At 53.2% G+C, this 22828-nt stretch overlaps 4 protein-coding genes and 3 non-coding genes across 11 annotated transcripts; 3 read left to right on the forward strand and 4 right to left on the reverse strand.

Moving 5' to 3' along the window:
• Positions 1 to 234: 234 nt before the first annotated feature.
• On the forward strand, positions 235 to 3737 carry TLCD1 (TLC domain containing 1). Its single transcript, XM_024564909.3, has 4 exons — positions 235 to 591; positions 911 to 993; positions 1090 to 1172; positions 1687 to 3737. Exons 1-4 carry the CDS (start codon positions 398 to 400, stop codon positions 2068 to 2070), a joined length of 744 nt encoding a protein of 247 aa, XP_024420677.1. The 5' UTR covers positions 235 to 397; the 3' UTR covers positions 2071 to 3737.
• On the reverse strand, positions 2573 to 6530 carry RPL23A (ribosomal protein L23a). The gene is made up of 5 exons (XM_045198921.2): positions 6378 to 6530; positions 5574 to 5757; positions 3736 to 3912; positions 2938 to 3007; positions 2573 to 2711 (listed from the first exon to the last, which is right to left on the reverse strand). Exons 1-5 carry the CDS (start codon positions 6400 to 6402, stop codon positions 2697 to 2699), a joined length of 471 nt encoding a protein of 156 aa, XP_045054856.1. The 5' UTR covers positions 6403 to 6530; the 3' UTR covers positions 2573 to 2696.
• Positions 2823 to 2894, reverse strand: LOC112308988 (small nucleolar RNA Z17). The gene has a single exon (XR_002975196.1). It is a non-coding gene; the product is annotated as a small nucleolar RNA Z17 (small nucleolar RNA).
• Positions 3985 to 4055, reverse strand: LOC112308987 (small nucleolar RNA Z17). Its single transcript, XR_002975195.1, has one exon. It is a non-coding gene; the product is annotated as a small nucleolar RNA Z17 (small nucleolar RNA).
• LOC112308984 (small nucleolar RNA SNORD42) lies at positions 5846 to 5909 on the reverse strand. The gene has a single exon (XR_002975193.1). It is a non-coding gene; the product is annotated as a small nucleolar RNA SNORD42 (small nucleolar RNA).
• Positions 6531 to 6673: 143 nt separating the features above from the next.
• RAB34 (RAB34, member RAS oncogene family) lies at positions 6674 to 12010 on the forward strand. Of its 4 annotated transcripts, none has more exons than XM_024564907.3 (12): positions 6674 to 6841; positions 7333 to 7577; positions 8468 to 8680; positions 8895 to 8986; positions 9823 to 9891; positions 9992 to 10093; positions 10199 to 10263; positions 10389 to 10440; positions 10621 to 10702; positions 11196 to 11286; positions 11409 to 11516; positions 11599 to 12010. In XM_024564907.3, exons 3-12 carry the CDS (start codon positions 8627 to 8629, stop codon positions 11664 to 11666), a joined length of 783 nt encoding a protein of 260 aa, XP_024420675.1. In that variant the 5' UTR covers positions 6674 to 6841; positions 7333 to 7577; positions 8468 to 8626; the 3' UTR covers positions 11667 to 12010. The 4 variants fall into 4 exon arrangements, with proteins under 4 accessions (XP_024420675.1, XP_045054852.1, XP_045054853.1 ...); XM_045198917.2 differs by lacking the exon at positions 6674 to 6841 and adding an exon at positions 6913 to 7217; XM_045198918.1 differs by lacking the exons at positions 6674 to 6841; positions 7333 to 7577 and adding an exon at positions 7671 to 7806.
• A 2280-nt stretch (positions 12011 to 14290) lies between these two features.
• PROCA1 (protein interacting with cyclin A1) lies at positions 14291 to 22591 on the forward strand. Of its 2 annotated transcripts, XM_024564854.4 has the most exons (5): positions 14291 to 14749; positions 18615 to 18701; positions 20593 to 20728; positions 21016 to 21177; positions 21267 to 22588. In XM_024564854.4, exons 1-5 carry the CDS (start codon positions 14662 to 14664, stop codon positions 21919 to 21921), a joined length of 1128 nt encoding a protein of 375 aa, XP_024420622.1. In that variant the 5' UTR covers positions 14291 to 14661; the 3' UTR covers positions 21922 to 22588. The 2 variants fall into 2 exon arrangements, with proteins under 2 accessions (XP_024420622.1, XP_045055241.1); XM_045199306.3 differs by lacking the exon at positions 18615 to 18701 and having other exon boundaries at positions 21267 to 22591.
• Positions 22592 to 22828: the final 237 nt, after the last annotated feature.

Consider the following 22828-nt stretch of genomic DNA (forward strand, 5'->3'; position numbering starts at 1 on the left):
GGGTGCCTCCGCGCCGGTGGCGGCTGCCCAGGACAGCCCCAGAAGTCCGCAGGAGAGAGGTGGGAGGTGGAAGCCCTCCCCCCGGCCCCGCCCCGGGGGAAATGGGGCTAGTGCCCTCTGTTCAGCAGAGGCGCCAGAGGGGCGGGGGCAGGGAGACGGGGGCGGGGCTGGGCGGGGCTGGGCGGGGGCCCAGGCGCCCAGGGGCGGGGGCAGAGGCCGGCTGGGAGGGGACGGGAGGAGCGTATGGGCCTAGAGGGCTCCTTGGAGAAACTGTGTGAGGCTGGAGGCCGGCGGGAGAGGCGTCCGGGGTGGACTGGACTGAGAAGGAACTCCATTCACCGGACAGCCCGAGGAGGCCGTCCAGAGGGGGGACAGAAGGACGGCAGGGAGGTCCAGCATGCCCCCACTACTGCACCCCGCCCTGCTGCTGCTCCTGGGCGCCACGCTGACCTTCCGGGCGCTCCGGCGCGCGCTCAGTCGCCTACCTCTGCCCGCGCACGTGCGCGCCGACCCCCTGCGCACCTGGCGCTGGCACAACCTACTCGTCTCTTTCGCCCATTCCATTGTGTCAGGGATATGGGCTTTGCTGTGGTGAGTGAAGAACAGGGGGAATGAAGGTGGCCAGGGAATCCCGCGTTACTCTCCCCATCACTCGCGGGCGGGCTGAGGCCATGCAGTCTCACGATTCCCTGTGTGGAAGGCTATCCAATCCCGAGCGGCTGCGGCCCCAGGAGAAGGGGATCTCACCTGGGAAAGGGAAGACACCTGGGTTTCAGCCAAGCCCCTCCTTGCTTCCCAGTTAATATAGTGAGCTTAGACTCCTTCTGGACTGGCAAGGGAAATTGGGGAGCTGGAAGATCTTTGGGAACGGGAAGATGAATGCCTGCCTTCTTTCTTCCCTCCCTTTCAGTGTATGGCAGACCCCAGAACTGCTAGTAGAGATTGAGACGGCATGGTCACTTTCTGGCTATCTGCTCGTTTGCTTCTCCGCAGGTAAGTCTTGCCCAGTAAGCATTAAGTAGGTGGAGGAACGGGGAGAAGCTTCTTGTTCAGTCCCCTTCATGACCTCCTCACCCATCCCTCTGCTAGGTTATTTCATCCATGACACCGTGGACATCGTGGTTAGTCGTCAGGCTCGAGCTTCTTGGGAATACCTGGTCCATCATGTCATGGTAAGGAGGGGTGTGGTATAGGCCTGGCGCTCTCAACCTTACTCTCCACCCTCTCAACTCCACTCACACCGTGTCCTACATCTTCCATCCTCAGATGCTAATCTGGGCCCTTGGCTCACTATTTAAGGCTAGCATTTCATAACCTTACCTAGTACTGCAGTTAATTCTACATAGAGATCAAAATTTAATTGCATTTAACTCACTGTAAACTACATGTCAAAAGAAAGCAAACAGGCTTTCCAGTCGCAAAGTAATAGCCTTTTTCAATGCTTTTAGAGACAGGGGAGGGGCAGGGAGGGAAACACCCATTGGTTGCTTCTTGTATATGGCCCCACTGAAACCCAGGCATGCGCCTGGCTGGGAATCTAACCAGTGACCCATGGGTTTGCAGGCTGGTGCTCAATCCACTGAGCCACAATAGCCAGGGCCTAATCTGATAGCCTTGATACTCCCACCAGCTTCCAGGAAAGCCTTGGCATTTATTTCCTAACCTGTTTTCACCTTTGCCCTCCAGGCCATGGGTGCCTTCTTTTCAGGCATCTTTTGGAGCAGTTTCGTAGGTGGGGGTGTCATAACACTACTGGTAGAGGTCAGCAACATTTTCCTCACCATTCGCATGATGATGAAGATCAACAATGCCCAGAATCTCCTCCTCTACCGGATCAACAAGTACGTCAACTTGATCATGTACTTTCTCTTCCGGCTGGCCCCTCAGGCCTATCTCACCTATTTCTTCCTGCAGTATGCGGGTCAGGGAACCCAGGGCACCTTTCTGCTGGGGATCCTGCTCATGCTGGACATCATGATCCTCATCTACTTTTCCCGCCTCCTCCGCTCGGACTTTTGCCCTGAACGTGTGCCTAGCCCACAACACAAAGACAAGTTCTTAACAGAGTGAGAGGCACAGAACCTGCAACTTGTGGCAAGGACAGCAAATAGCCAAGGAGAACAGCCTCACTCATACACTGAAATTAAGACTCAGACCCAAACCTGGGGCATCCGGGCTCTCCACCTTTCAAGCCTGCATCCACTATTGAAAACACTTAATGAAAGCACTCCTCAGAAGTCCTTGTCCTTCCTTGGGCAAGGCTGAAGAAAGCAGACAGACCGGTTGGACATGGTAGATGGGTGTGGGGACAAGGTGCTACCCAGCCCACACTGCCCTGAAATGGATGCTAATGAAACTCTGGGTATTGGTTTCATACAAAGCCTCTTCTTCCAGGGATGAAAGAAGGGGTTCTGATAAAACTTCTTATTTGCTTAATCCTATGACAGAGGTAAGTCCTAGTTGTCCTAGGACAACTAACCCAAGTCTGGATCACAAAAATCTGAGCTCTTGCCACTAGGATTATGACTGGTATGGTGAAATGAGAGTGCTGAATGCTCCAACAGGGTAAGTGGGCCAAACTACTGTTTAGTGTGTGTATACCACAGTATGGCGCCCTCCCAGCCCAACCAGAAAGCAACATGAAGCAGCACATAGTATAAAATTTTTATATTTAGAATTAGCCAGCTGGACTCAGTTTAGATGATCCCAATCTGAAAAACAAAAGGGAGCTTTGTTACTGAAGATGAAATGTAAAGATTAAGCTGGAATTTCATGGTTAAAACGCATAACGTGGGCACGGGGTAAGGCCTATTAAGGAGAGGGGTGCAGTCAGTCAGTTAAGGCTAATCAGCAAAAGTCAGGCTTTGGTCGCAAACAGGCACATCATTTGCACCCAGGGGATGGCTGTTAAGGAGTTTCATGACAAAGAAAGCTTACTTTGTTGGCAACATCCAAAGCATCATAGTCTGGAGCCAGTCGAACATATGCCTTCTTCTCCCCATCAGGCCTAGGGTGGAGAAGGCAGCCTTAGTCCCTGGTTGCCCACAGTGCCCTGCACCTTCCCCCCCGTCTTCTGGGGCTCAGGGGTTCCTTTGTCCATGTGGTCTTTTCCAAATAGTGATATTTTTCTGTCATTGGCACAGAGGAAGGTTAAGGAAGCCACTAGGCTACAAAGCTAATGCTCTTTTTTGGGAAACACTACAGGATATTTAAATCCAGGTAATCAGACAATTTTCTCTTACTCTAGGGCCTGCCTGTCTAGAGGTAGGAATCAAGAAAATGAACACCAACCCCATAAATAAGGGGTGTCAAACTCAATTTTCACAGGGACCCACATCAGCCTTGTAGTTGCCTTCAAAGGGCAGAATGTAATTTTAGGGTTGCATAAATGTAACTACTCCTTAACAGTTAAGCAAGAGCTCGGTGCTGCTGCCAGGTAGAAACAAGGTGGAGGGCCAGATTCAGCTCACGGGCCTTGTGTTTGCCACCTGTGCCAAAAATCAAATCCTAGGGGCAGGAGAGCTGTTGATTCCTCCAAAGTCCATAGTCCACAGTCCGTACAAAGGACTAATTACAGCAGGGGCTGCTCATTTCTCAAGGCTTACGCACTCTGAACTCTGAAACTTACTCTGACCCCAAAAGCAGCATTAAGGAATTTTAAAGATGTTCATGCCATTCAGGTTTCCTGGCTTCTGAGGCCCCAGCATCCTCCTCAGCCCTTGGGGCCCCACTCACCTGATCAGGGTGTTGACCTTGGCCACATCAATATCATACAGCTTCTTCACAGCCTGTTTGATCTGGTGCTTGTTGGCCTTGACATCCACAATGAACACAAGTGTATTGTTGTCTTCTATCTTCTTCATGGCTGACTCAGTAGTCAGGGGGAACTTGATGATGGCATAGTGGTCTAGCCTGGGGGAGGTAAAATGGGGTCACCTGGCTTGAGCCCAGTAAAAGAAAGGATGGGACCTCTTTTGAAGCCCAGGTGCATCAGACGATGAGTAGCAATCATTTTTGTCAGACTTTGGTCGCCCAACAGTGTCATCATCTGCAACCTGAAACCTAGGGACCTGGAGCCTCAGCAGGGGAAGAGAACCACGTGCACTCTATTTCACTTGAAGGGCTTCATCCTTTGTGTAATTAAAGAATCATCTTGAGTCCCAAACCCCTCATTCTTTGTTTGACCTCACCATTTCTTTCTCTTTTTAAAAAAGTCCTCTTTTTTTTTCTTTTAAGATTTTATTTATTTTTAGAGAGGAAGGGAGGGAGAAAGAGAGGGAGAGAGACATCAACATGTGGTTGCCTCTAACACCCCCCCTGCTGGGGACCTGGCCCACAACCCAGGCACGTGTCCTGACTGGGAATTGAGCCAATGATCTCCTGGTTCACAGGATGGCGCTCAATCCATTGAGCCACACTATCCTTGGAGTGAGCCAGAACCAGCCAGCTTTTTAGAAAATCTTTGACTTCGACATTTCTGAATAAAATTGAGACTTGAGAAGTTAAAACTGAAGAGCAAAAGCTAGACTGCAACATCTTGAAACCCAGGCTAGAGTTCCAAAGAATGTTGCTGCTTCACTATGATGCTGTTTCCACCCACTTTGGTAACTTGAGGACCATCAATAATTCTTCTTCTTCTTTTTTTAATTGTTCAAGTACAGTTTTCTGCCTGGACCATCAATTCTTGAGAGCAACTTTTTTTTTACAGCTGAGGTTAAACTTACAGTGGCTTGAGCACAACTACAACACAGTCCCCCCCCTCACCCCAAATTCAGAGAAGAAACTCTATTCACACGGACACTACCTTCTCATTTTGAAGCTAGAAGTCCGGTCTCAACCTTTCATTACACTAAATGCTAAATCCAAAAGGGTAAAAAGACTGTCAAGTGCTTGCTTTCCTCCACAGAGGGGCACAACCCACTCTGTTCTGCCACCACATCTTGTCTCTAATCTGTGGTTCCTAAGGTCAGTTATTAACAGCAGCATGACACCGAAATACTGAAGTATCCCAACTTTTTGTGCAATTTCCCACTAACCATTACCTGAGTGTAAAAACTTGAGAGTGAATGGAAAAAGGAAGTTTCCATATACTGTTGCAGGCCTTCACTGTCCAGTACAGATGAATAAATCTCCTTTATCAACCTAGATCATCCCATGTTGCTACCTTCACCGACTCCCCTGCAGCAATAGGTGCTATGAAGAATGAACTAAACCTGGAGATCTACAACAAAGAGCATCTAAGTCCTACTTCGTACTTCCAAGAAGGTGGACCCTAACATATAAAGTGATAATTAACCTAACAATTAATTAACCCTGGCACTAACTATGGGTTGTTTTAAACAATTCCTGCCAATAGTGAAAACAGTCTCTTCTTGTTCTTAACTCATTGACAATCTCCTCATAACCCCATTAGGGAAACACGTTAAGTACTACATGTTTCTGAGAAGCCAAGCTCTAAGTTTGGTAGCCTACAGAGCCCACCTGGCTCTCCTCTCCCACCTCTGTTACCTTCCTAAACTTTCTCTCATAAAGGGGAGGGGGGCGGAGGAGGAAGAGTACAGGGCAGTACTGACTTGTTTCTCCTGGGGGCGCTCTTCCGAGGATATTTAGGCTGCCTACGGAGCCGCAGTGTCTTAGGCCTCCTGAAGGTGGGTGACGTGCGGATCTTCTTTTTTTTGTGGCTGTGGACGCCTTTTAGCACTGCTTTCTTTGCCTTCAAAGCCTTTGCCTTGGCTTCGGCTTTGGGAGGGGCAGGGGCTGAGAAAAGAAAACAAAATGTGGAAGCGGGTTTCAGAAATCGATCACTTCTGGCCCGAAGACCGGTAGTGGGCGCCCCAGGCTACACGCGCATCAGTGGTTCCTTTGAAGACATCACAAGTCTCAGGTTAAACATTTTCCATCATATGCACGATAAAGGGGCACGCTTGGAGTGACTCCAGGTATCCGACACAAAAAACTAGCAATGCTCGAACGCTCGATACTTGCCAGGATGCGTGCGAGTAGTTTTCTACAGACTATCGCACAGCCATCCTGGGAGGCTACAAAGCCGTCTGTAATGAAAATGAGAAGTTAAAAAAAAAAAAAGTAAAGTTGAGGGGACTGATTCCTTTCAAGTCTGGAGACATGGAGCTGTGATCTGTGGATGCCTGTAGATCCCAAGTCCACTGTCTGGCTATCAGCTCCCCTCCCCTCACCGTTCAGCCAGGAGCCCAGCCCATGCGGTTGGGCCCACGCACACCGCAGCCTGACCTAGACGCGAGGAGCAGTTCCGGAGCTGACACCTAAGTCTTAGCTCAGCCACTGTCCTTTCGGTTCGTTTGCTCTGTAGGGATCCCAGGCCAACCAGCCATGTACCCCCCACAAGCCCCAGCACACACCTTCCTTCTTCGCTTTGGGCGCCATCTTCGTGAAAAGGGTTTCCTAGACTCGTCCCCAAGGGCTTATAGAGCCAAGTCTCACCAAAGACTCGCGATGCTTTCTTACTTAAAGCTGATTGGGTAACTTGTAGCGCGGCGCTCGCCGGGAATAGTAGTTAGGTTTAATTTCCTCGGGAGAGGGACTAAGCATGCGCCACACCTCCCCTGGTAAGACCGTAAAGCTTCTTGGGGGTTGTAGTTTTTTTGAGACGTGTTTATCTGCTGCAGCGGGTGGATCGTAAGACGGCGGCCACTCGCGTCTGGGCCTGAGCGTTTCTCATCTTGAGCAACTTCAGAGAAAAGGACTGCAGTTCAGGGAGGCAGTAACACTGCAAACTGTAATAGATACAGTTAGATTGACTCAGGGACAGTGAAGCAAAGTTCTAGAACGTTAGAGCAGAATTCGTCAGGCCCAACTACTTCAGGTAACATTTGTGGAAATTGAGGTCCCGAGATTGAGACGTGGCTTATCAGTAAGGGTGATTCTGTGGCAGAAAAAAATCGAATCAGGCAGAGGAGAGGAGCGAAGTACTACAGGAGCGGGAAAGTGGCCACATCTCCCCTCTTTACCAACGTCAGATTTCATGCGCTTTCCCAACAATACTCTTGAAAAACTACCAATATTCCAAACACCCAGCGCACAGATTTCTCCAGCATTCGCTAGCTTTTCTTGTGTCCGTAGAATTCCCTTCACAGTCCCTTCCCTTTACTAAGTAGTCCTGCCTTCCTTTCCCGGTCACCTCAAATTCAGTTCCGGACACACAGCAAAGTTTAGGAAGACTCTCGTCTGCTTCTCAGAGGGTGGGTGTCTACTCTGCCTTCACCCCTCCCTGTCGTCTTCCTCCTCGCCTCTGGGAACCTGCTTTCCCCTTTAACGGTGAGACTTGTTTTGTGCCATCCCGATTCTATCCTAAAGAACTGCAAAATGGAAAAGTTGTCCTTGGGAAGATTCCAGAGGGGTCAGAGAGAAGAAGGCCAATACCCGAGGAGAGTCCCCGTGTTCCAGAGCAGCGACCTCCCCAAAGGGCGGAGTTCCCGAGCCATCTAGCCCTCCTTTATCCTCCACCAAGGGAGGAGGCTTCGTCTTCAGCCTGCCCACCCCTCCATTTACTCGGTAGCCTTCGAGGAAAAGACGCCAGACCTCGGACGTCTCTCTCCACGGTGGGCATCCAGCTCCGCCTCTGGCACCCCCTCGATGCTGCCCACCCCCCAGCTCCCAGGGCTGAAGGGCGAGCGGGGACAGACTCGATGAGTCACGTCCTGGGCCTGGAGTTGAGGGAAGCGCCGCCTCTCCTCGGGCCCCTTCTCTCCCCCTTACCCCTCCCCGCCGGTCCTGGCGCAGCCAGATGCTGCGCAGCAACCACCGACTCCCCATCACCAGTTCGGCTGGGTAAGGGTCCCCGTGGAGACGCAGCCCGGCACCGAGGTGCAGGGCAGAGCAACCCGGGGACCCCTGTGTGGGCACGTTCCAGCCTGGGTGGGGCGGTCCTGGCCCCCGACGAGGCGGCTGTCGAGGGAGCCTGGGGCGGTGCAGGGAGGAGGAGAGGATGGGGAGTCCGGGGCGGGTTGCGGGACCGGGAGCTGCCGGGAGAGGGGCAGGGGGCGGCCCTTCTCCAGGAATTTCCGGGGATCAGGTTACAGCGCTCGCAGAGGGAGAGTCGCGTGGGACGCGGGGCTCCGCGGCGGACTGGGCCCTTCGCCCCCTCCTCCCGCGGCTCGCGGCCTCGCGGTGCGGTCCCTGCCCACACTGACCCCGTGTGGCGGGGCCGCTCCCGCGCCCTCGGACCGCTCTGTTATGGTGGGGCCGCCTCAACCCCGACTTGTCGTCGGGTCTCCGCGGCCGCGAGTTATTGTAGGGACTATCCGGCCCCGAGTAATTGTAGGGTCTGCGCGGGCCCGGGATCCCCGGGACGGGACTCCCAGTCCCCATTTGGCGGCCGAGGGGTCTCCCCGCCCCCGAGTCGTCTTCGGGACGGCCCGGCCCCGGGTGATTGTGGGTTCATCCCAGCCCCGGGTGATCGTCTCGTCTCCGTGGCCCTCGGTGATCGTAGCATCCCCGAGGCCGCGGGCTTCCGTAGGCTCCCCGTGTCCCCGAGTTATAGTCGGGACTCCTCGGTCGCGGGTGATTGTCGGTTCCCCTCGGGCCCGGGTCGCTGGGGCGGATCAGGCCTCCGCGCCTTTTCAGGGCGCCCGACGAGGCCACAGGCAAGATGAACATTCTGGCGCCGGTGCGGAGGGACCGCGTCCTGGCGGAGCTGCCCCAGGTAGGCATCAGGGCCACGTCGGGCTTCTGGCTGCGGTGGCGTGTGGGCGGGGAGGAGGCGGCACCAGGCCAGTTAGAGGCTTGGGCCCAGCCCTGCCTCCCAGCTAGGCCTGCTGCTTCTGGGTGGTCCCCTCCCCACCCCCAGCCCCGGGCTAAGCTTGGCTGCCAGAGAGGGCCAGTGGTGGGTGAGTCTCATTCTCTTCCATCCCTTTCAGTACCTGAGGAAGGAAGCCGCTTTGCACATGCGCAAAGACTTCCACCCCCGGGTCACCTGCGCTTGCCAGGAGCACCGGACAGGCACCGTGGGGTGAGTTGGAGACACCCAAAACAAAGAAAAGAAGTCCCGGGAAACTTCGTAGTCAAGGCAGTGGTAACGTCCACTCCCTTAGGGCTCCATTGAACCTTCTGCCTACCAGCTATGTGGTTATTCCCCCTTTTTATGACCTTGCGTCGACCTTTATTTTCAGCAAGGTTATGGTGAGTCCAATGAGATGGGGTTGGCTGAGAGGTGGCAGTTCAGTTTCTGACAGAGAAGGATGTGGTCCTCAGCTCAGCTTCCCACGTACCACGCACCATCCCTTTGAGCCCCAGGGTGGGGACTGTGTCTACATCTATGAGCCCAAGTATGGGTAAAAAGGGAATACTAGTAATGGTCGCCACTATTAGTGTCGGGTTTACTCTGTGCCAGGCAGTGTGGTGGATACTGTTACTGCCTTTTAGTAAATGGAAAACACATCGCATTTAAGATGTACGCTGATTTCAGAGATGTTAAAACGTAAGTGTGCGGGGGAGCTATGTTTCACAATGTAGAACATTTATCTCATTTTAACCTTTTCAACATCCCAATAAAATGTATTCTAAATATCCACTTAAATGTTGACACCGAGACAGAGGCTAGGTAACTGTCCTAAGTCACACGACTAGTAAGTGTGAGAGCTGGAATTCAAACTTACATCTCTCTTATACTGAAGCACAAAACACTCCTGGCCAGCACATCTGTCCAGGAAAGCTGCCCAGGGAGCCTGGTGTCTCTGGCAACTGCAGCCTGGATGCAGCTACCTTTGTAGACCTGCTAGGGGAGCACTGGGACTCCCCAGAGTGAAAGAACTAGTGCCCACTCCTCCTGCCTCCTCTTGTGTCCAGCAGGTTTAAAATCTCCAAGGTCATTGTGGTGGGGGACCTGTCGGTGGGGAAGACTTGTCTCATTAATAGGTAAGAGGGTGCTGGACTGAGCCGGGTTGGGCTGGGGAGTGGGGGCCAGGCCTAGCCAGATCGGCTGGGCTCAGGGCCAGAGCATCTGGTGCCCCCTCAGGTTCTGCAAAGACACCTTTGATAAGAATTACAAGGCCACCATTGGAGTGGACTTTGAGATGGAACGATTTGAGGTGTTGGGTGTTCCCTTCAGTCTGCAGCTGTAAGTGCTTCCTCTACCTCTTCCAGCCATTTCTTCCTCTAGCACCTACATCCCATCTAACCCCCTCCCATCCCATGCCTCTGTTTCACCCTTTTTTCCTCCCAGCTGGGATACTGCTGGACAGGAGAGATTCAAATGCATTGCATCAACATACTACCGAGGAGCTCAGGGTAAGAAGCTGGGTGAAGTGGGGCAGGTGGGTGCACCCGGCTTCTAATTGTGGGCTGAGGGGATTGTGGAAATGAGCCAGTAGGGCCTCCCCGTCAGCCTGAGACTGTTTCTGCTCCTCTTTCAGCCATCGTCATTGTGTTCAGTCTGAATGATGTGGCCACCCTGGAACATACCAGGTACTTGGGGATGCTGAAATATATTGGGGCTCTGGGAAGAGAGGGTTCAGAAAAGAGGGGTGGTCCGGGGCATGGTGGGGAAGGGAAGGCTGCATCTAGCAGCAGAGAGAGGATAATTGGGCGTGTGAGTGTCAGCGGAAGGGGCCCAGCTCATCTCTCGCTGTCCGCCGTCTCTGCCAGGCAGTGGCTCGCTGATGCACTCAAGGAGAACGACCCTGCCAGCGTGCTTCTGTTCCTTGTGGGTTCCAAGAAGGACCTGAGTGTGAGTGTGCCCGTGGTGGGGCTTCCCAGCGTGGTGCGAGAACCCTCCCGCATCTAACTCTGACTTCCTTCTTATTTTAATTTTACTACTTATTTATTTTTGTCCTCCGGGGACATGCTTATTGATTTGGGAGGGAGGGGGAGGGAGGGAGAGAAACCTCGATTGGTTGCCTCTTGTGGGCACCCCAACTGGGGATCGAACCTGCGACTTAAATATGTGCCCTGACCGGGATGACCCTCCAACCAACTGAGCCACACTGGCCAGGGCTTTTTTTCTTGAATTTAACAAAAAAAAGTTTTTTAATTGATTGATTTTAAAAAGAGAGAGGAAGGGAGAGAGATAGAAACATCAATTTGTTCCACTTAATTTGTGTACTCATTGGTTGATTCTTGTATGTGCCCTGACTGGGGATCAAACCCACAACCTTGGTGTTTTGGGACGACGCTCTAACCAACTGAGCTCCCTGCCAGGGCTGACTCTGACTTCCCTTCAGACTCCTGCTCAGTATGTGCTAATGGAGAGAGACGCACTCAAGGTGGCCCAAGAGATGAAGGCTGAGTACTGGGCAGTCTCATCTCTCACTGGTAAGAGGCTTCAGGCCTTCTGCTGTGGCATTCCTGCCTACCTTGCCTCTCACTCCTACAACTCCAGCTGTGCCCAAGGACCTCAGGCCTAGACCCTAAGCACCATCTGTTCCCTGTGTCAGGTGAAAATGTCCGGGAATTCTTTTTCCGTGTGGCGGCGCTAACCTTTGAGGCCAACGTGCTGGCTGAGCTGGAGAAATCGGGGGCCCGGAGCATTGGGGATGTTGTCCGTGAGTGCCCTCCTGGATGCGGGTGGCAGAGAGCATGGGGAACCTCCAATGGCTGCTTCACATATTCCTCACTCTCCTTCAGGCATCAACAGCGATGACAACAACCTGTACCTAACCGCCGGCAAGAAGAAGCCTACATGTTGCTTTTGAGGGATATGCGGTTGCTCAGCCTTGGGGCACTGTGCCGCCTTGACTCCCCCAGACCTCTATCCCTGGACATTTGCACTAACTGTTATTACAGACCAAAGAGCTGCCCCTTGGTGGCAGTACCCCCAGAGGGATAGTTGGGACCATGCTAGTCATTTCCTGCCCCTAGGCACCATACCAAAGACTGGATGCCCCCTTCCTCCAGGGGCTCTGCAGGGTTCCCAGGAATGAATGGAGAGACGGTCCCTGCTGCTTTTGCTCTGCCTGCTGGGCCCTTTGGGTATGAGGATGCTTAACGGTCCCAGCCTTACACTGTGCCTTATGCATTAAATTCTCTGTTATTAGCAGTCTGGGGGTTGGAGTCCTTTGTTGGGGGTGAGGGATGTGGAATGGGCAGGGCTATATGGCGATCTTGGAATTGGAGTCTCCTGCCAGGATGCTGGCCATCCCTGGCCCCAGGGCAGGCCTCAGGCAGGCTGGGCGCTCAGGGACCAGGTTTGGGGGGCTGCACTCTCCATGGGCGAGATCTGAATTGTTGGCTTTGAGAGCCCTTACCTTTGGCCCCCCTCCCCCCCAATGTGCCCTATTCGGTGCTTATAGCCACATTTCTATCATTGGGTAATATTTTATTTTTTTAGTCTCTTCTTGCCTTCCCTTTAAAAGATAGTCGTCTGAGAGGAACACAGAAGTGATTGAGTTTTGGATATCTTTGGCCCAGGGAGGGTAGGGGCTGGGCTTTTATTCAGAAGATATCTCATCTAACATCTAACTATATTAGGGGTATAAACATAAAATTATGAGTGGTGTCTTTTTACAGTTTAAAACATGATTAAACTAAACTGAATAAAAATTACTGTGTGTATTTTTCCCTCTTCAAAGAGAGAGAGAGACTCTAAGGAGGACCTGCACTTGAGTCCTCACTATCCGTCCTAAGTCACCCAAGCAAGTCACTTACCCTCTGTACCTCAATTTGCTCTTCTGTAAAACGAGGCTAATAATGCTAACGAGGTTTCATGGGTTAAATAAGATAAAGCACTAACACATACATAGGAAGGGCTCAAAAACCTTAACTATTATAACCTTTTTCGTAAAAGACTTTATTTATTTACTTTTAGAGAGAGAAGGGAGGGAGAGAAACCAATGTGAGTACATCCTTCGGTTCGCAGGCTGGCGCTCATTCCACTGAGCCACACCAGCCAGGGCTTATTATAACTCTACAGGACTGGTGACGAAGAACCTGGCTCATTGTTGACATCTGACCCAGAGCTATATGAGTAGATTGGCTGGAAGTATCTCAGGCATCTGGCCCAACAATGGCGTCTGGCAGGAGGGACACAGGTGGCCTGGTGTCATCCAGGGAGGCACTGGAGTGTTACGATTCGAACACAGATCCTGGATCCCAGTCAGCAGGTGCTCTGTCCATTCTATGCCTGCTTTCATTCTCAGCCCGCTCCTCTGTTCTGGGAGGGTTGGTTTTCTGCACACTCCCCTTTTTCCTGTTTTCCCCTCCCTTACTGTTCCTGGAACTGGAGGTTTTGGGGGGTGACCCTACCCATGCAGGTTGCTGGGTCTGGAGCAAAGTGAAGGTGGGTATCATGCAGAGCAGCAGCAGGAGAGGCCCTTGGTTTCTCTGGAGAAAACAAAGTTTAAATACCATCTTTTCCTTTTCATCCTTTGAGGCCTGTCTTAGCTTTGGAGCCTGGTGCCAAGAGAAACAGGGGCGTGATGTGGGAACATTTACAGGGCTCTAACATTTTTTCACACTCTCCTGGAATTTGTTTGTTTATGTCTGCTCCCACACAGGACTGCTCATCACCCCTTGCCTTACCTTGCACAGAGCCTCTAACTCTGTGTGTGTGTGTGTGTGTGTGTGTGTGTGTGTAGTTGGCACCACAACACTGCTGTGGAGTGTTTGTGCTGAGCAGAACATGGGGAGCAGGGGTAGGGGCATGTGCACGTTGTATTAGTGTGTGTGGTGAGTCGATTTTTTTTAGGTACACTGCGTGTGTGATACAAGCATGTGCAGTGTGTGTGTGTATACTTGAGGGGTGAGGGGTGTACGGTGCGAGGGATGGATGCCGTGGATCCTGCTCCCAGCACTGGGCAAGCCTATGGAGACACATAAATTTGCGTGAATGAAATAGCAAAGCACAAACACAGAAGAACTGAAAAATCTTAAAACTTTTGGGAAAAATGACCAAGACCCAAGCTCTATGTTAACATCTTTATTGGGCAGTATTTCTCTGGATCAGGGCGCCCCATCCGAACTGGAAGGAAATGCTGCTAAGAGGCTCTGGGGTTGGGCGCCGCAGGACAGCTGGGAATGGGCGAGTCCTCATCAGACGATCCTGCAGGCGGAGAGAGCGATTGAGCCTGGCCTTTTGCCAGGGCCGGAGGAACCCCAGAAGAGCCGGGATGGTGGGTGGTGTGGTAGGAAGCGGTCTCTTCCCACTCGGAGAGAGGTACCGGTGTAGTTTGCAGGCAGAGCTAAGGGCCGCTGAAGGGTTCGGAAGGGATTGGGCGGGGCCAGGAGTGGAAGGCTGTGTCGGGTTGAGAGAATGGGTGGGGCGGGGCTAAGAACAGGGCTAGGGGCGGGGCCAAAGTGGGGGTGGGGTTAAGAGCTGGGGGTAGGTCTGGAGAGGAACTAGGGATGGGACTGAGGGCTGGGCCTGAGCAGCCGAGCTAAGGTTAAGGCCTGAGATAAAGGTGAGGCACTAAGGTTAAAGTGGGACAAAGACGGAAGAACTTGGAAGGACCTGAGGTGCTTCGGATGAAGAGCTCGACTGAAGCTTAGACTTGGGCTGAGAAGACACCACCACCTAGAACGGGGGGCGGGGGAAAGTAGGTGGAGGGGTTGGGCAAGCATGAGGCTTTGTTGAGGGCTGGACGGGAGCGAAGCTGAGGTTGGGGTTTACGGTTGGCTCGGCCAAGCTAAGGTTCAGGGTTTGGACTTCTGCGAGGAAGAGTCTTGTAGAGAGGAAAAACTGGGCTGAGAGCCATGTGGGTCAGGTCAAGAATGACGACTGAAAAGTGGACTAAGGAAAAGTCTGAGGACAATGCCAACATCTGGGAGGAGAGCAGCAGTGGTAAGGCCTGGGCAGGGGGGGCTCGCTGGAGGACCCAAGGAGGCTGTAGAACCAGCTAGTCTGACAACGGAGGTGGAGCCAAGGGCTAGGATGGGGGCGGAGTTAGAGTCTGGGGGCGGGCTCACGTCCATCTGCGGACCAATGATTCAGGACTGGGGTCCTGAGGTCCTGGAGAATGACCTCCAGGTTTGGCTGGGGTGTTCTGGCTGGAGTGAGAGCTGTAACTCCTCTTTGTATGGCTGGGAGGCATTGCTGTGCAGTAGCCCGAGAAGTATTGGGCCTGGCTGGAGCCCACTGTCCAGCGTCCAACCTGTCGCCGGGGCTTGGGCGGAAAGTCCTATTGACTCTGAGGGCAAAAAAGAGTCTGGAGGTTCTACGCGTGACATCACAATCGCCTTCAGATGTGGGCGGGGCCAGGGCTGCATTTCCAAGGAGACCGTGCACACTTCCCCTGCTTTGCTCCCTCCTTTTCCCTCCTTCCCTTCCTGGTTTTTTTCCTCCCTTCCTTTCTCCCTTCTACCTTCCTTCCCTCCTTCCCCTATTCAGCTGGTTTGGTGTCCAACCTGGAATCCCACCGCCTGTGCTGCAAGGGCGGGGAAGCTCCTCGGCCCTCAGGACTGGGAGGATTCTGTACAAATGAGCATCACCTGTGAGTTTTGAGTTAGGACTCTGCACCCCAATTAATGTCCTGCGGAGAAAGAGACCACAAGCCTCTCTCTTCCTTTCAAGCTATCACCCACCCCATCCCACCACGTCGTGTCTATACGATTTTGCCACAGGAGCTGTGGATTGATTCAGTCGAAGCTCTCTGTTCAGTCTGTGAAACTAGAGAGCAGATTGCCTCCCTCAGATCTGAGGAGTCACTAAATCCCACTCCTTGGCAAACAGCTATGATTGTCAGGGCTTCTTGGGGCTCGGTGAAAGTTAGTGGACCCTGCATATAGGTCTTTTCCATGGTGACTCTGGAGAGAACAAGAGAAGTGGAGTCAGACAAAGCAGAGTTTGAGTGCTGACGCTGGCTCAGGGCCCTCTGGTTTAACCTTAGGTCCAGGGTGGATAAGGGAGGCTGTGGGAATCAGGACTGGGTAAAGCCAGAGGATGGGGAATTGGCTGTGTCAGGGTTGAGCAGGTGTAGTAGGAAGTGACATCTGGCAGGACAGGTTTTGGATAGGAGTCCCAAACAAACAGCTGAAAGAGCACAGATTTTTGAGCCAGCAAGAGTGGATTCGAATCCTACTCTGCCGTCTGTTAACTTGGGTCTTTGGACAAATTACTTACTCTGAATCTCTGTGGTGAGAGAATGGGCTGTGGTGAGAGCACCTAGACGCAAAGGCATCATTTAAAAGCCCAGCACGGTGCCTGACACTGTGAAGGTGCTCACCCTGGGTCAGTGCTCTTTCCCCAAAACAGCCTCCAGGTTTGAACCCTGGGCAGAATTTCCACTCCTTAGCTTCTTTGTGGCTCCCATAGAGGGTTTATTCTAGTCTACTCATGCATTTATTCCAGGGACGGCAAACTCACTTTCACCAGCGCCCACGTCAGCCTCGCAGTTACATTATGAAGGAGTAGTTACATTATACGGTCCTAAAATTATTCAGCCCTTTGAAGGCAACTGCGAGGCTGATGTGGGCGCTGGTGAAAATGAGTCTGACACCCCTGATTTATCCTATTGACCAACATTTACTGAGTACTTTCCATGTCCCAGGATCTGTACAAACAGATGAACTATGGGGCTTGTTCTCAAGATGCTATGAATACATGAGGTGCCCTGGCAGGGTAAAGGGGTACAAGATATGTGTGACTAATCCTACTTGGATATCATTGTTCTTTCCAAGATCAGCAGGTATTTCTGGGGAGTGGAAGGCAGGAGAGAAGGAATGGAGAAGGAGATGGATGAGTGGGAGGAACTGATAACTGAGAAAGAAACCAGGGCCTGGGTTCTGGGGTGGGGGCATGATAAGTAGTTACGTCACGATAAGGTAGTAGAATACTGTTAAAGAAGAGGAACATGGTAGGCCAGTTGGCATTCTAGAAAACTCAGTTTGGCTGCATTGTGTGGACTGGATGAGGGAAGTAAGACAGGAGGCAGGGAGGCCAGGCAGGAGGCTACTGGCAGTGTCTTGGTCGGAGACGAGAGTGTGAACCAAGTCGGAGGCAGGAGTGGGAGCAGATGGGCAGACAAGACTTGGTCATCAAGCTGGTGTAGAAACGAGGGAAAGGATTTCCAGCTGTGGTGTCTGCTGCTCTCTGGAATGGAAGAGACAAGAGCAGTGGTTCGTGTAGGGTGCGGAGAAGATGCAGGCTCTTGTGGGACCTGCTCGCTGGTCTAGAGCGTTTGGGAACATCAGCGAGGAATTGGCCCTGCGCTCAGGAGAGCAGTCTGGACTGCAGACCCGCCCAGATGCATGCCATCTTATTGGTGGATGCTGAAACCATGGACTTGGATGACATTAGCTGAGACGACCTTGTATTCTGAGAGGGAAAGCCAAGACAGAATCTTGGTAATCATCAATTTAAGGTGCACAGCAGAAGAGTTAAGAAAGAACTGAAGAGCTAGTCAGGAAAAAAGGGAGGGATGAGAGAGGTCTGCATGCGAGCCAGAAAAACAGAGTATACAGAAGAAAGACACTGATTGGTTAACAGGGCAAGTGAGACGAGATGAAAAGGAGGCCACTGGGTTTGGCTATTGGGAAACTGTTGACAGCCTTGGCCGGGGCTGGTCTGACAGAGGGGCCGGGACGCCTGCCCGGTGTAGGTGACTGGAATAGAGAAAGGGGAAGGTTCTGAGCTCACTAAAGGTGGCAACCAGGCCTCCTGACTGGGGTCTAGTGAAGAAGCTAGTCAACAGGTCTGTTAAGTGAGTGAATAAGCTTGGATTGCAAAGGAAGAGGGAGGGATATGCAGTAGTAGAGGGAGGAACAGGGTCCATAGACTGTTTTGTTGAAAGGTGTTTACAGCCTGTAGGGAAAAAACAAACCACTAAAGAAGGAGAAAGTGAAAATTCTGGCTGGGTCCTAGAGTTCAGGTGCCTTGGGCAGGAGGAAGGAGGGATGCTTCCCTAGGTCGGGGGCGAGTTGATGGGGTGGGGGCAGCCCCAGAGAAGGCTGGTGCAATGATCTGCTGAGAGGAACAGCAGCAGGGTAGGAGTTTCCAGGGAAGTGCTTGATGTTTGATTCAAACGTTCAATCAATTTTGAGTACTTTCTGTTCTGTGGAAAACAGAAGCTGACCGGGGAACTGTAGAAAGATGACAAAGTGCCAGTGAAAGCCCAGCTGCAGTCCCTAAGTGATCAGCTTCCCCTCCTTAAGCAGAACTCAGTTCCTGATGCCCCACAGAATAAAGCTAATCGTGGGAAGGAAAGGAAAGTGGCAGACTCTACCCTGTGGTTGTTGATGCAGCTGCTGTCCCAGCTGGAGTTCTGCTGGGGGACAACTTCTGACCCAGCTCCATGCACTCTATGACAATTCCCTGACCTGTCCTTCCTTGCCTAGACTGGCTCAGTCCTATTATTTCCCAGATTCAGCTTCTATTCTGCTTCTTCCCGGGAAGACTTTCCTAATCTTACCCTAACCCCCACCTCCCGCCGTCTCAGCAGGTGCCCTTGTTCTCTGCTTCCCCAGGCCTCCTCCCCACCGTTTCCCTCCCTATCCGTTTCTGCATCACACCGTCACAAACTGTCCCACGTAGATTGCGTCCCCTCTTCAACCTTCTCCCAGCCCCTTGAGAGTGGGGACTTTCCTTTTTCTTTTTTAACCTCGGCATCTTGGACGCAGCTGGGGCCTGACACCTGGAGAGTCTCAGAAAATGTTTGATGAATAAAAGGCTTGGGGAGGGGTGCTGCTGCTGCCACTCTGTACTCTCTCAGATGTAAACAGGTTACCCAGCTGGGAAAGAGGACATCTGCTGGCTGCTGTGGCGTCTAGCACTGACGCATCTACCTTCTCCTCTGAAGGTGGGTCCAGGGGAATCTCTAGCCCCAGGGGTCCCCACCACCCCTAACATGGGAAAGCTGACACTTGGTGGTAGGTAGGAGGGAGGTTTGGTCCTGAAGGGGTTACCCCAGCACCCCACCCTCAGCCCATCACCTATTCATGCCAGAGAGGGCCCCGTTCTGGAGCTCACAATCACCCCTTTGTATAGCATCCCAACGGCCCTGCAAAATAGGTATTACCACCATCCCCATTTGTGGACAAGACAACAGGAGGAAAATAACTGGCCCCCAGTCACCCAGCTAGTGTTAGAGCCAACACTTGGACTCGGGCCTAGCCGACTGCAGGTTCAGGACACTAGGTATCACGCTGCCCTTCGCCCCAGTTCAGCAGTGCTGGAGCAAGCGGAGGTGGTGGTGGTATTGCAAGGTCCTGCCTCACACGCTGATGAAGAAAAGAGCACGAGGGGAGAGGTAGCAGAAAGGGAGGCCACCAAGTGGGGCAAGAGTATGTGGAGGACCTGGGGCCCTCACAGCCTGCTGGAGGGGAGGGATGTGGGGCAAGGCTCAAACCAATCTGCTGTCTACTCATCTCTCAAGTGCTTTAGGGCCACTTGGACTAACACACCTCCCGCCTGGGTTATGAGTTCTTGCCCCAGCTTCACACTCGTAGGGGCTGGGTCAATCCTCCCAGTCTGCCTGGGGGCAGTGAGCCAGCCCTAGCATCCCATGCCAGGCTGCCAAGGAAGTCACTGGTGCTTGCTCACTTCTTCCTCTCAAGGGGGATGGAGCCAGAGTCCAAAGGGACCTGCCGGAAGGCGCCTTGTCCACTCTGCCCTAGTGCGTGAAGTCCTGAGCACGTAGAATCACTTCACGGGCTTACCTTTTAGAGGGTGGCCGGAAGGGAGACCCACTGATAGACTGGAGCCTTGGGCAGGGGCAGAGGTGAGGCGGTGCGGGTAGAAGCTGGGGGACTCCAGTCTTGTGTCCAGGATGTGCATTCAGTTGAGGAAAAGATGTAGGAACCTTTCTCCAGGGCTTCCCCCTAATCCCAAACGCTCACTCCAGCAGCTTCTCCCCTGTGCCCTGGGAGGGGACAGAGTATCTGTGCAGCCTACAAGGGGTGGAAGGGTTGTTGCAGCCCATGGCTCTAAGGACTGCAGAGAAAGGAGGAGTGGGAATTTGACGACTAAATAGCAGGGGAAGAATCAAGGGTGAGCGTGGGAAAGGGGAGAAGTGAGAAAGGCATCTGGAGAGAAGGGGCTTAAAGAAGAGAAGCAGGAAAAAGAAAGGACCAGAGTCAAGAGAAGCAGCCAGGAGCATGACATGTGGCAGGCTAGGCCTCAGATGCCTTCCAGGCTGGAGCCACCATGCCATAGGCAGCCTTGGGGCCAGAACGGCCTCAGAGGCTCTGAAGGCCCAGATAAAGGCCTCATAGGTACCAAGAATGCTGTTACTGGCTCTAATCACTGGGGACTCTGAAGTGGCATCCCACAGTCTGCCATTGCAACAGGACCGTCCCCTACCAGGCACCCTGTGAAGTGAGGTAGCAAACTCCCAGCAGCTGGGCGAAAGGCAAGCAAGAGTCAGTGGAGGGCCCCGGGGGGGGGCAGGCTCCCATGGGAGGCAGGGGAGGGTAGGGAAAGAGGAGGCAGGTGTCATACGACAGCAAAGGGGATTTGGTGAGGACCTTGGCGAGACACTTTCCTGGGAGCTTGTGGGGGCAGCAGATTCATGCAGGGGACTGGGGAAAGCAGAGTGCTGAGACCTGGACTTACTACCGTGAAGTAGAGACAGCTCTGGGGGGTGTGGTGGCAGGTGAATGTGGTGAAGCCTCTGGACTGAGCTGTGGGGAGACCCACTGAAGTGCTGCCGCTGCAGCCACCCCTGTGTGACCCAGACTCCTACCCCTCAGGTGAATTCAAGGACGTTGACAGGTGCTGCTGGAAACACAAGCAGTGCACCGGGCACCTCATCCACCCCTTCACCTCTGACTGTGGTCACTACAAACTGCACCTGCACTCCGTCAGCCACTGCGGCTGTGACTGCAGGTAAGGACCCTCCTCCTTGGGAGGCCCACAGACCAGGAGACTCCCAGGCAGAGCCAGGTCCAAACTTTCACTGCGGTTCCCTCCTTCAGCTCTGACCAGGCGCTGCCTGCCCAGCCCCAGCTTTGCAAACCGGGCTCTACTCCAAGAGCAATGGGGAGGAGGTCTTTTTTTTCGGCTGGGCTGAGCCTGGAGTTACCACTGGGAAAGCTCACTGTCCTCAGGCTTCTGGCTCTGGGCTCCTGGGGAGTCCTGGAGGCGTGCGAGCCAGGCTGAGTTCCGTGTGGCAGGGTGAAGGACTACTCCGAGAAGACAAATAGCAGCAGCTCCCGAGATGTAGGCCCAACCTGCTCCCGAGATGTGGGCTCAACCTGTCTCAACATCATCCAGACCCCTTGCTTTGCAAAGCTCATCCCAGAGGAAGAGTGTGTGGAGCGGTTCTGGTATGGCTGGTGAGTGTCGGCAGGCTGACGGGGGCTCTGGGGGGCACAGGCCCTCGCTCTCTGCCAACCTCCTCTTTCCCTGTCCTTCTCCCTCCCAGGTGCAAAAGCTACAGGCCTGTCTCTGTGGCAGTGATCCACCATCCCATCCACCATGAGTGCGGGGCAGATGACCTAAATGAAGAAGAGGAAGAGGAGGAAGAAAGCAAGCCTCCCATCCCCATCCAGGTGGGGCCCACTGCCACCACACCCACCGACACAGGCAGAGGAATGGGCACAATCACGGGTACCCCAGACTCGGCGGCTCCCATCACCATCTGGCGCTCTGAGAGTCCCACAGGGAAGTCCCAGGGCAGCAAAGTTATCAAGAAGGTCAAGAAGAAAAATGAAAGAGAGAAAAGTGAGGAGGAGACGGATGAGAAGGCAAAGCTGAAGAAAAAAGTCAAGAAAGGCAAGCTGACTAAAAAGAAGAGCCCAGTTAAATCGGAACCTTCGCCTCCAGACTTGAGCAGATCAGCAAGCCCAAGGGAACTGGCCAGGATGTCAGAGTCCAGCCCGGACAGCAGGGAGGACCTGGAGAGTGAGGACAGTTACAACGACCAGAGGCGGGAGGAGCCCTTCAGCGATGATGTTGTGGAGTCTTCATCACCCAGAAAGAGAGAGAAGAACACGGTCCAGGCCAAGAAAGTTGGAGCGAAGGCCTCTCCAGTCAAGGTCAACAAGAGGAAATCTCCCCCAGCATCAAATCTTGGTTGAGGCCAGGGCGACAGGGGTGAAGAATAAATGCGATCAAGCCTGTAGCCGATCCCCTGCTGCTGTTCTCTCCCTCCAACGTGGCTACTTCTGTGGGTAGAGGGTGGGCTCTGGGCATAGCTGGAACATAGGGGCTAGAGGGCTGCAGGGGTTTCTAAAGGGCAATCCATCTTTCAAGAGGAAGCCCATGTGAAGGTAGGTGGGAGGGTAGGGGAAGGGGACTGTAACAGCCTCTCTGACATCCTAGGCCCAGGGCAGAACACAGCTGGGTGGGGTGGGAAGGAGGCTTCTGTCTTCTGGGAGACTGGTCTCTGTTAAACCGACTCAGGGACAGGTAGGACTGTCTGTAGCGATACCCCTAATAAACTGAACCTTTTAACCCACTCTGCCACTGTGCCTGGCCTTTCCCTCCTTTATGTGGCCCTGCAGGAGGTGCTGGTAGACCAAAGGGAACATGATCTTATCAGCTGTGTGTCCTTGCCCCTGCTGGGCCCTTCCGAGAGCACTTGTACTAAAGGGAACTGAACTGGTTCCCTGCAGAAAGCCAGTCCCTTCCCCACCTCCCCCCAACTCTTGCCAACAAAAAGGCAGAGATCTTGAAGGAAGAAAAGAAAGGAAGGGCCCTGGCCTGGTAGCTCAGTTGGTTAGAGTATTGTCCAGATACACCAAGGTTGTGGGTTAGATCTCCAGTCAGGCCACATACAAAATTAACCAATAAATGTATAAATAAGTGGAGCAACAAATTGATGTTTCTCTCTGGGAAAGCTATGAGACAAGTCTTGCAAAGAAACCAGGGAGGTCCGCAGCCCAAAGAAAAGACGCAGTGGGGCTGGGGGAACGTGCTAGGGCCCGGGACTGGCCTGCCCTGCCCTGCAACAGCCCCACCCCCTTCTCCCTTCTCCGGTCAGCG

Source organism: Desmodus rotundus, chromosome 9 (genome assembly GCF_022682495.2).
Source record: "Desmodus rotundus isolate HL8 chromosome 9, HLdesRot8A.1, whole genome shotgun sequence".
Classification (NCBI taxonomy): Eukaryota; Metazoa; Chordata; class Mammalia; order Chiroptera; family Phyllostomidae; genus Desmodus; species Desmodus rotundus.

Excerpts from the sequence above, each read along its gene's own strand:
- TLCD1 (XM_024564909.3), top strand. The coding sequence starts at position 398 with ATGCCCCCACTACTGCACCCCGCCCTGCTGCTGCTCCTGGGCGCCACG. Across the intron at positions 592-910 it reads GGGATATGGGCTTTGCTGTG|TGTATGGCAGACCCCAGAAC; the intron begins GTGAGTGAAGAA and ends CCTCCCTTTCAG. Across the intron at positions 1,173-1,686 it reads ACCTGGTCCATCATGTCATG|GCCATGGGTGCCTTCTTTTC; the intron begins GTAAGGAGGGGT and ends TTTGCCCTCCAG.
- RPL23A (XM_045198921.2), bottom strand. The coding sequence starts at position 6,402 with ATGGCGCCCAAAGCGAAGAAGGAAG. Across the intron at positions 3,913-5,573 it reads AGCGCCCCCAGGAGAAACAA|GCTAGACCACTATGCCATCA; the intron begins GTCAGTACTGCC and ends TACCTCCCCCAG. Across the intron at positions 3,008-3,735 it reads AAGGTCAACACCCTGATCAG|GCCTGATGGGGAGAAGAAGG; the intron begins GTGAGTGGGGCC and ends TCTCCACCCTAG.
- RAB34 (XM_024564907.3), top strand. The coding sequence starts at position 8,627 with ATGAACATTCTGGCGCCGGTGCGGAGGGACCGCGTCCTGGCGGAGCTG. Across the intron at positions 8,987-9,822 it reads CACCGGACAGGCACCGTGGG|CAGGTTTAAAATCTCCAAGG; the intron begins GTGAGTTGGAGA and ends TCTTGTGTCCAG. Across the intron at positions 11,287-11,408 it reads GGCAGTCTCATCTCTCACTG|GTGAAAATGTCCGGGAATTC; the intron begins GTAAGAGGCTTC and ends TCCCTGTGTCAG.
- PROCA1 (XM_024564854.4), top strand. The coding sequence starts at position 14,662 with ATGTGGGTCAGGTCAAGAATGACGACTGAAAAGTGGACTAAGGAAAAG. Across the intron at positions 14,750-18,614 it reads CTGGGAGGAGAGCAGCAGTG|ATGTAAACAGGTTACCCAGC; the intron begins GTAAGGCCTGGG and ends GTACTCTCTCAG. Across the intron at positions 18,702-20,592 it reads ATCTACCTTCTCCTCTGAAG|GTGAATTCAAGGACGTTGAC; the intron begins GTGGGTCCAGGG and ends CCTACCCCTCAG.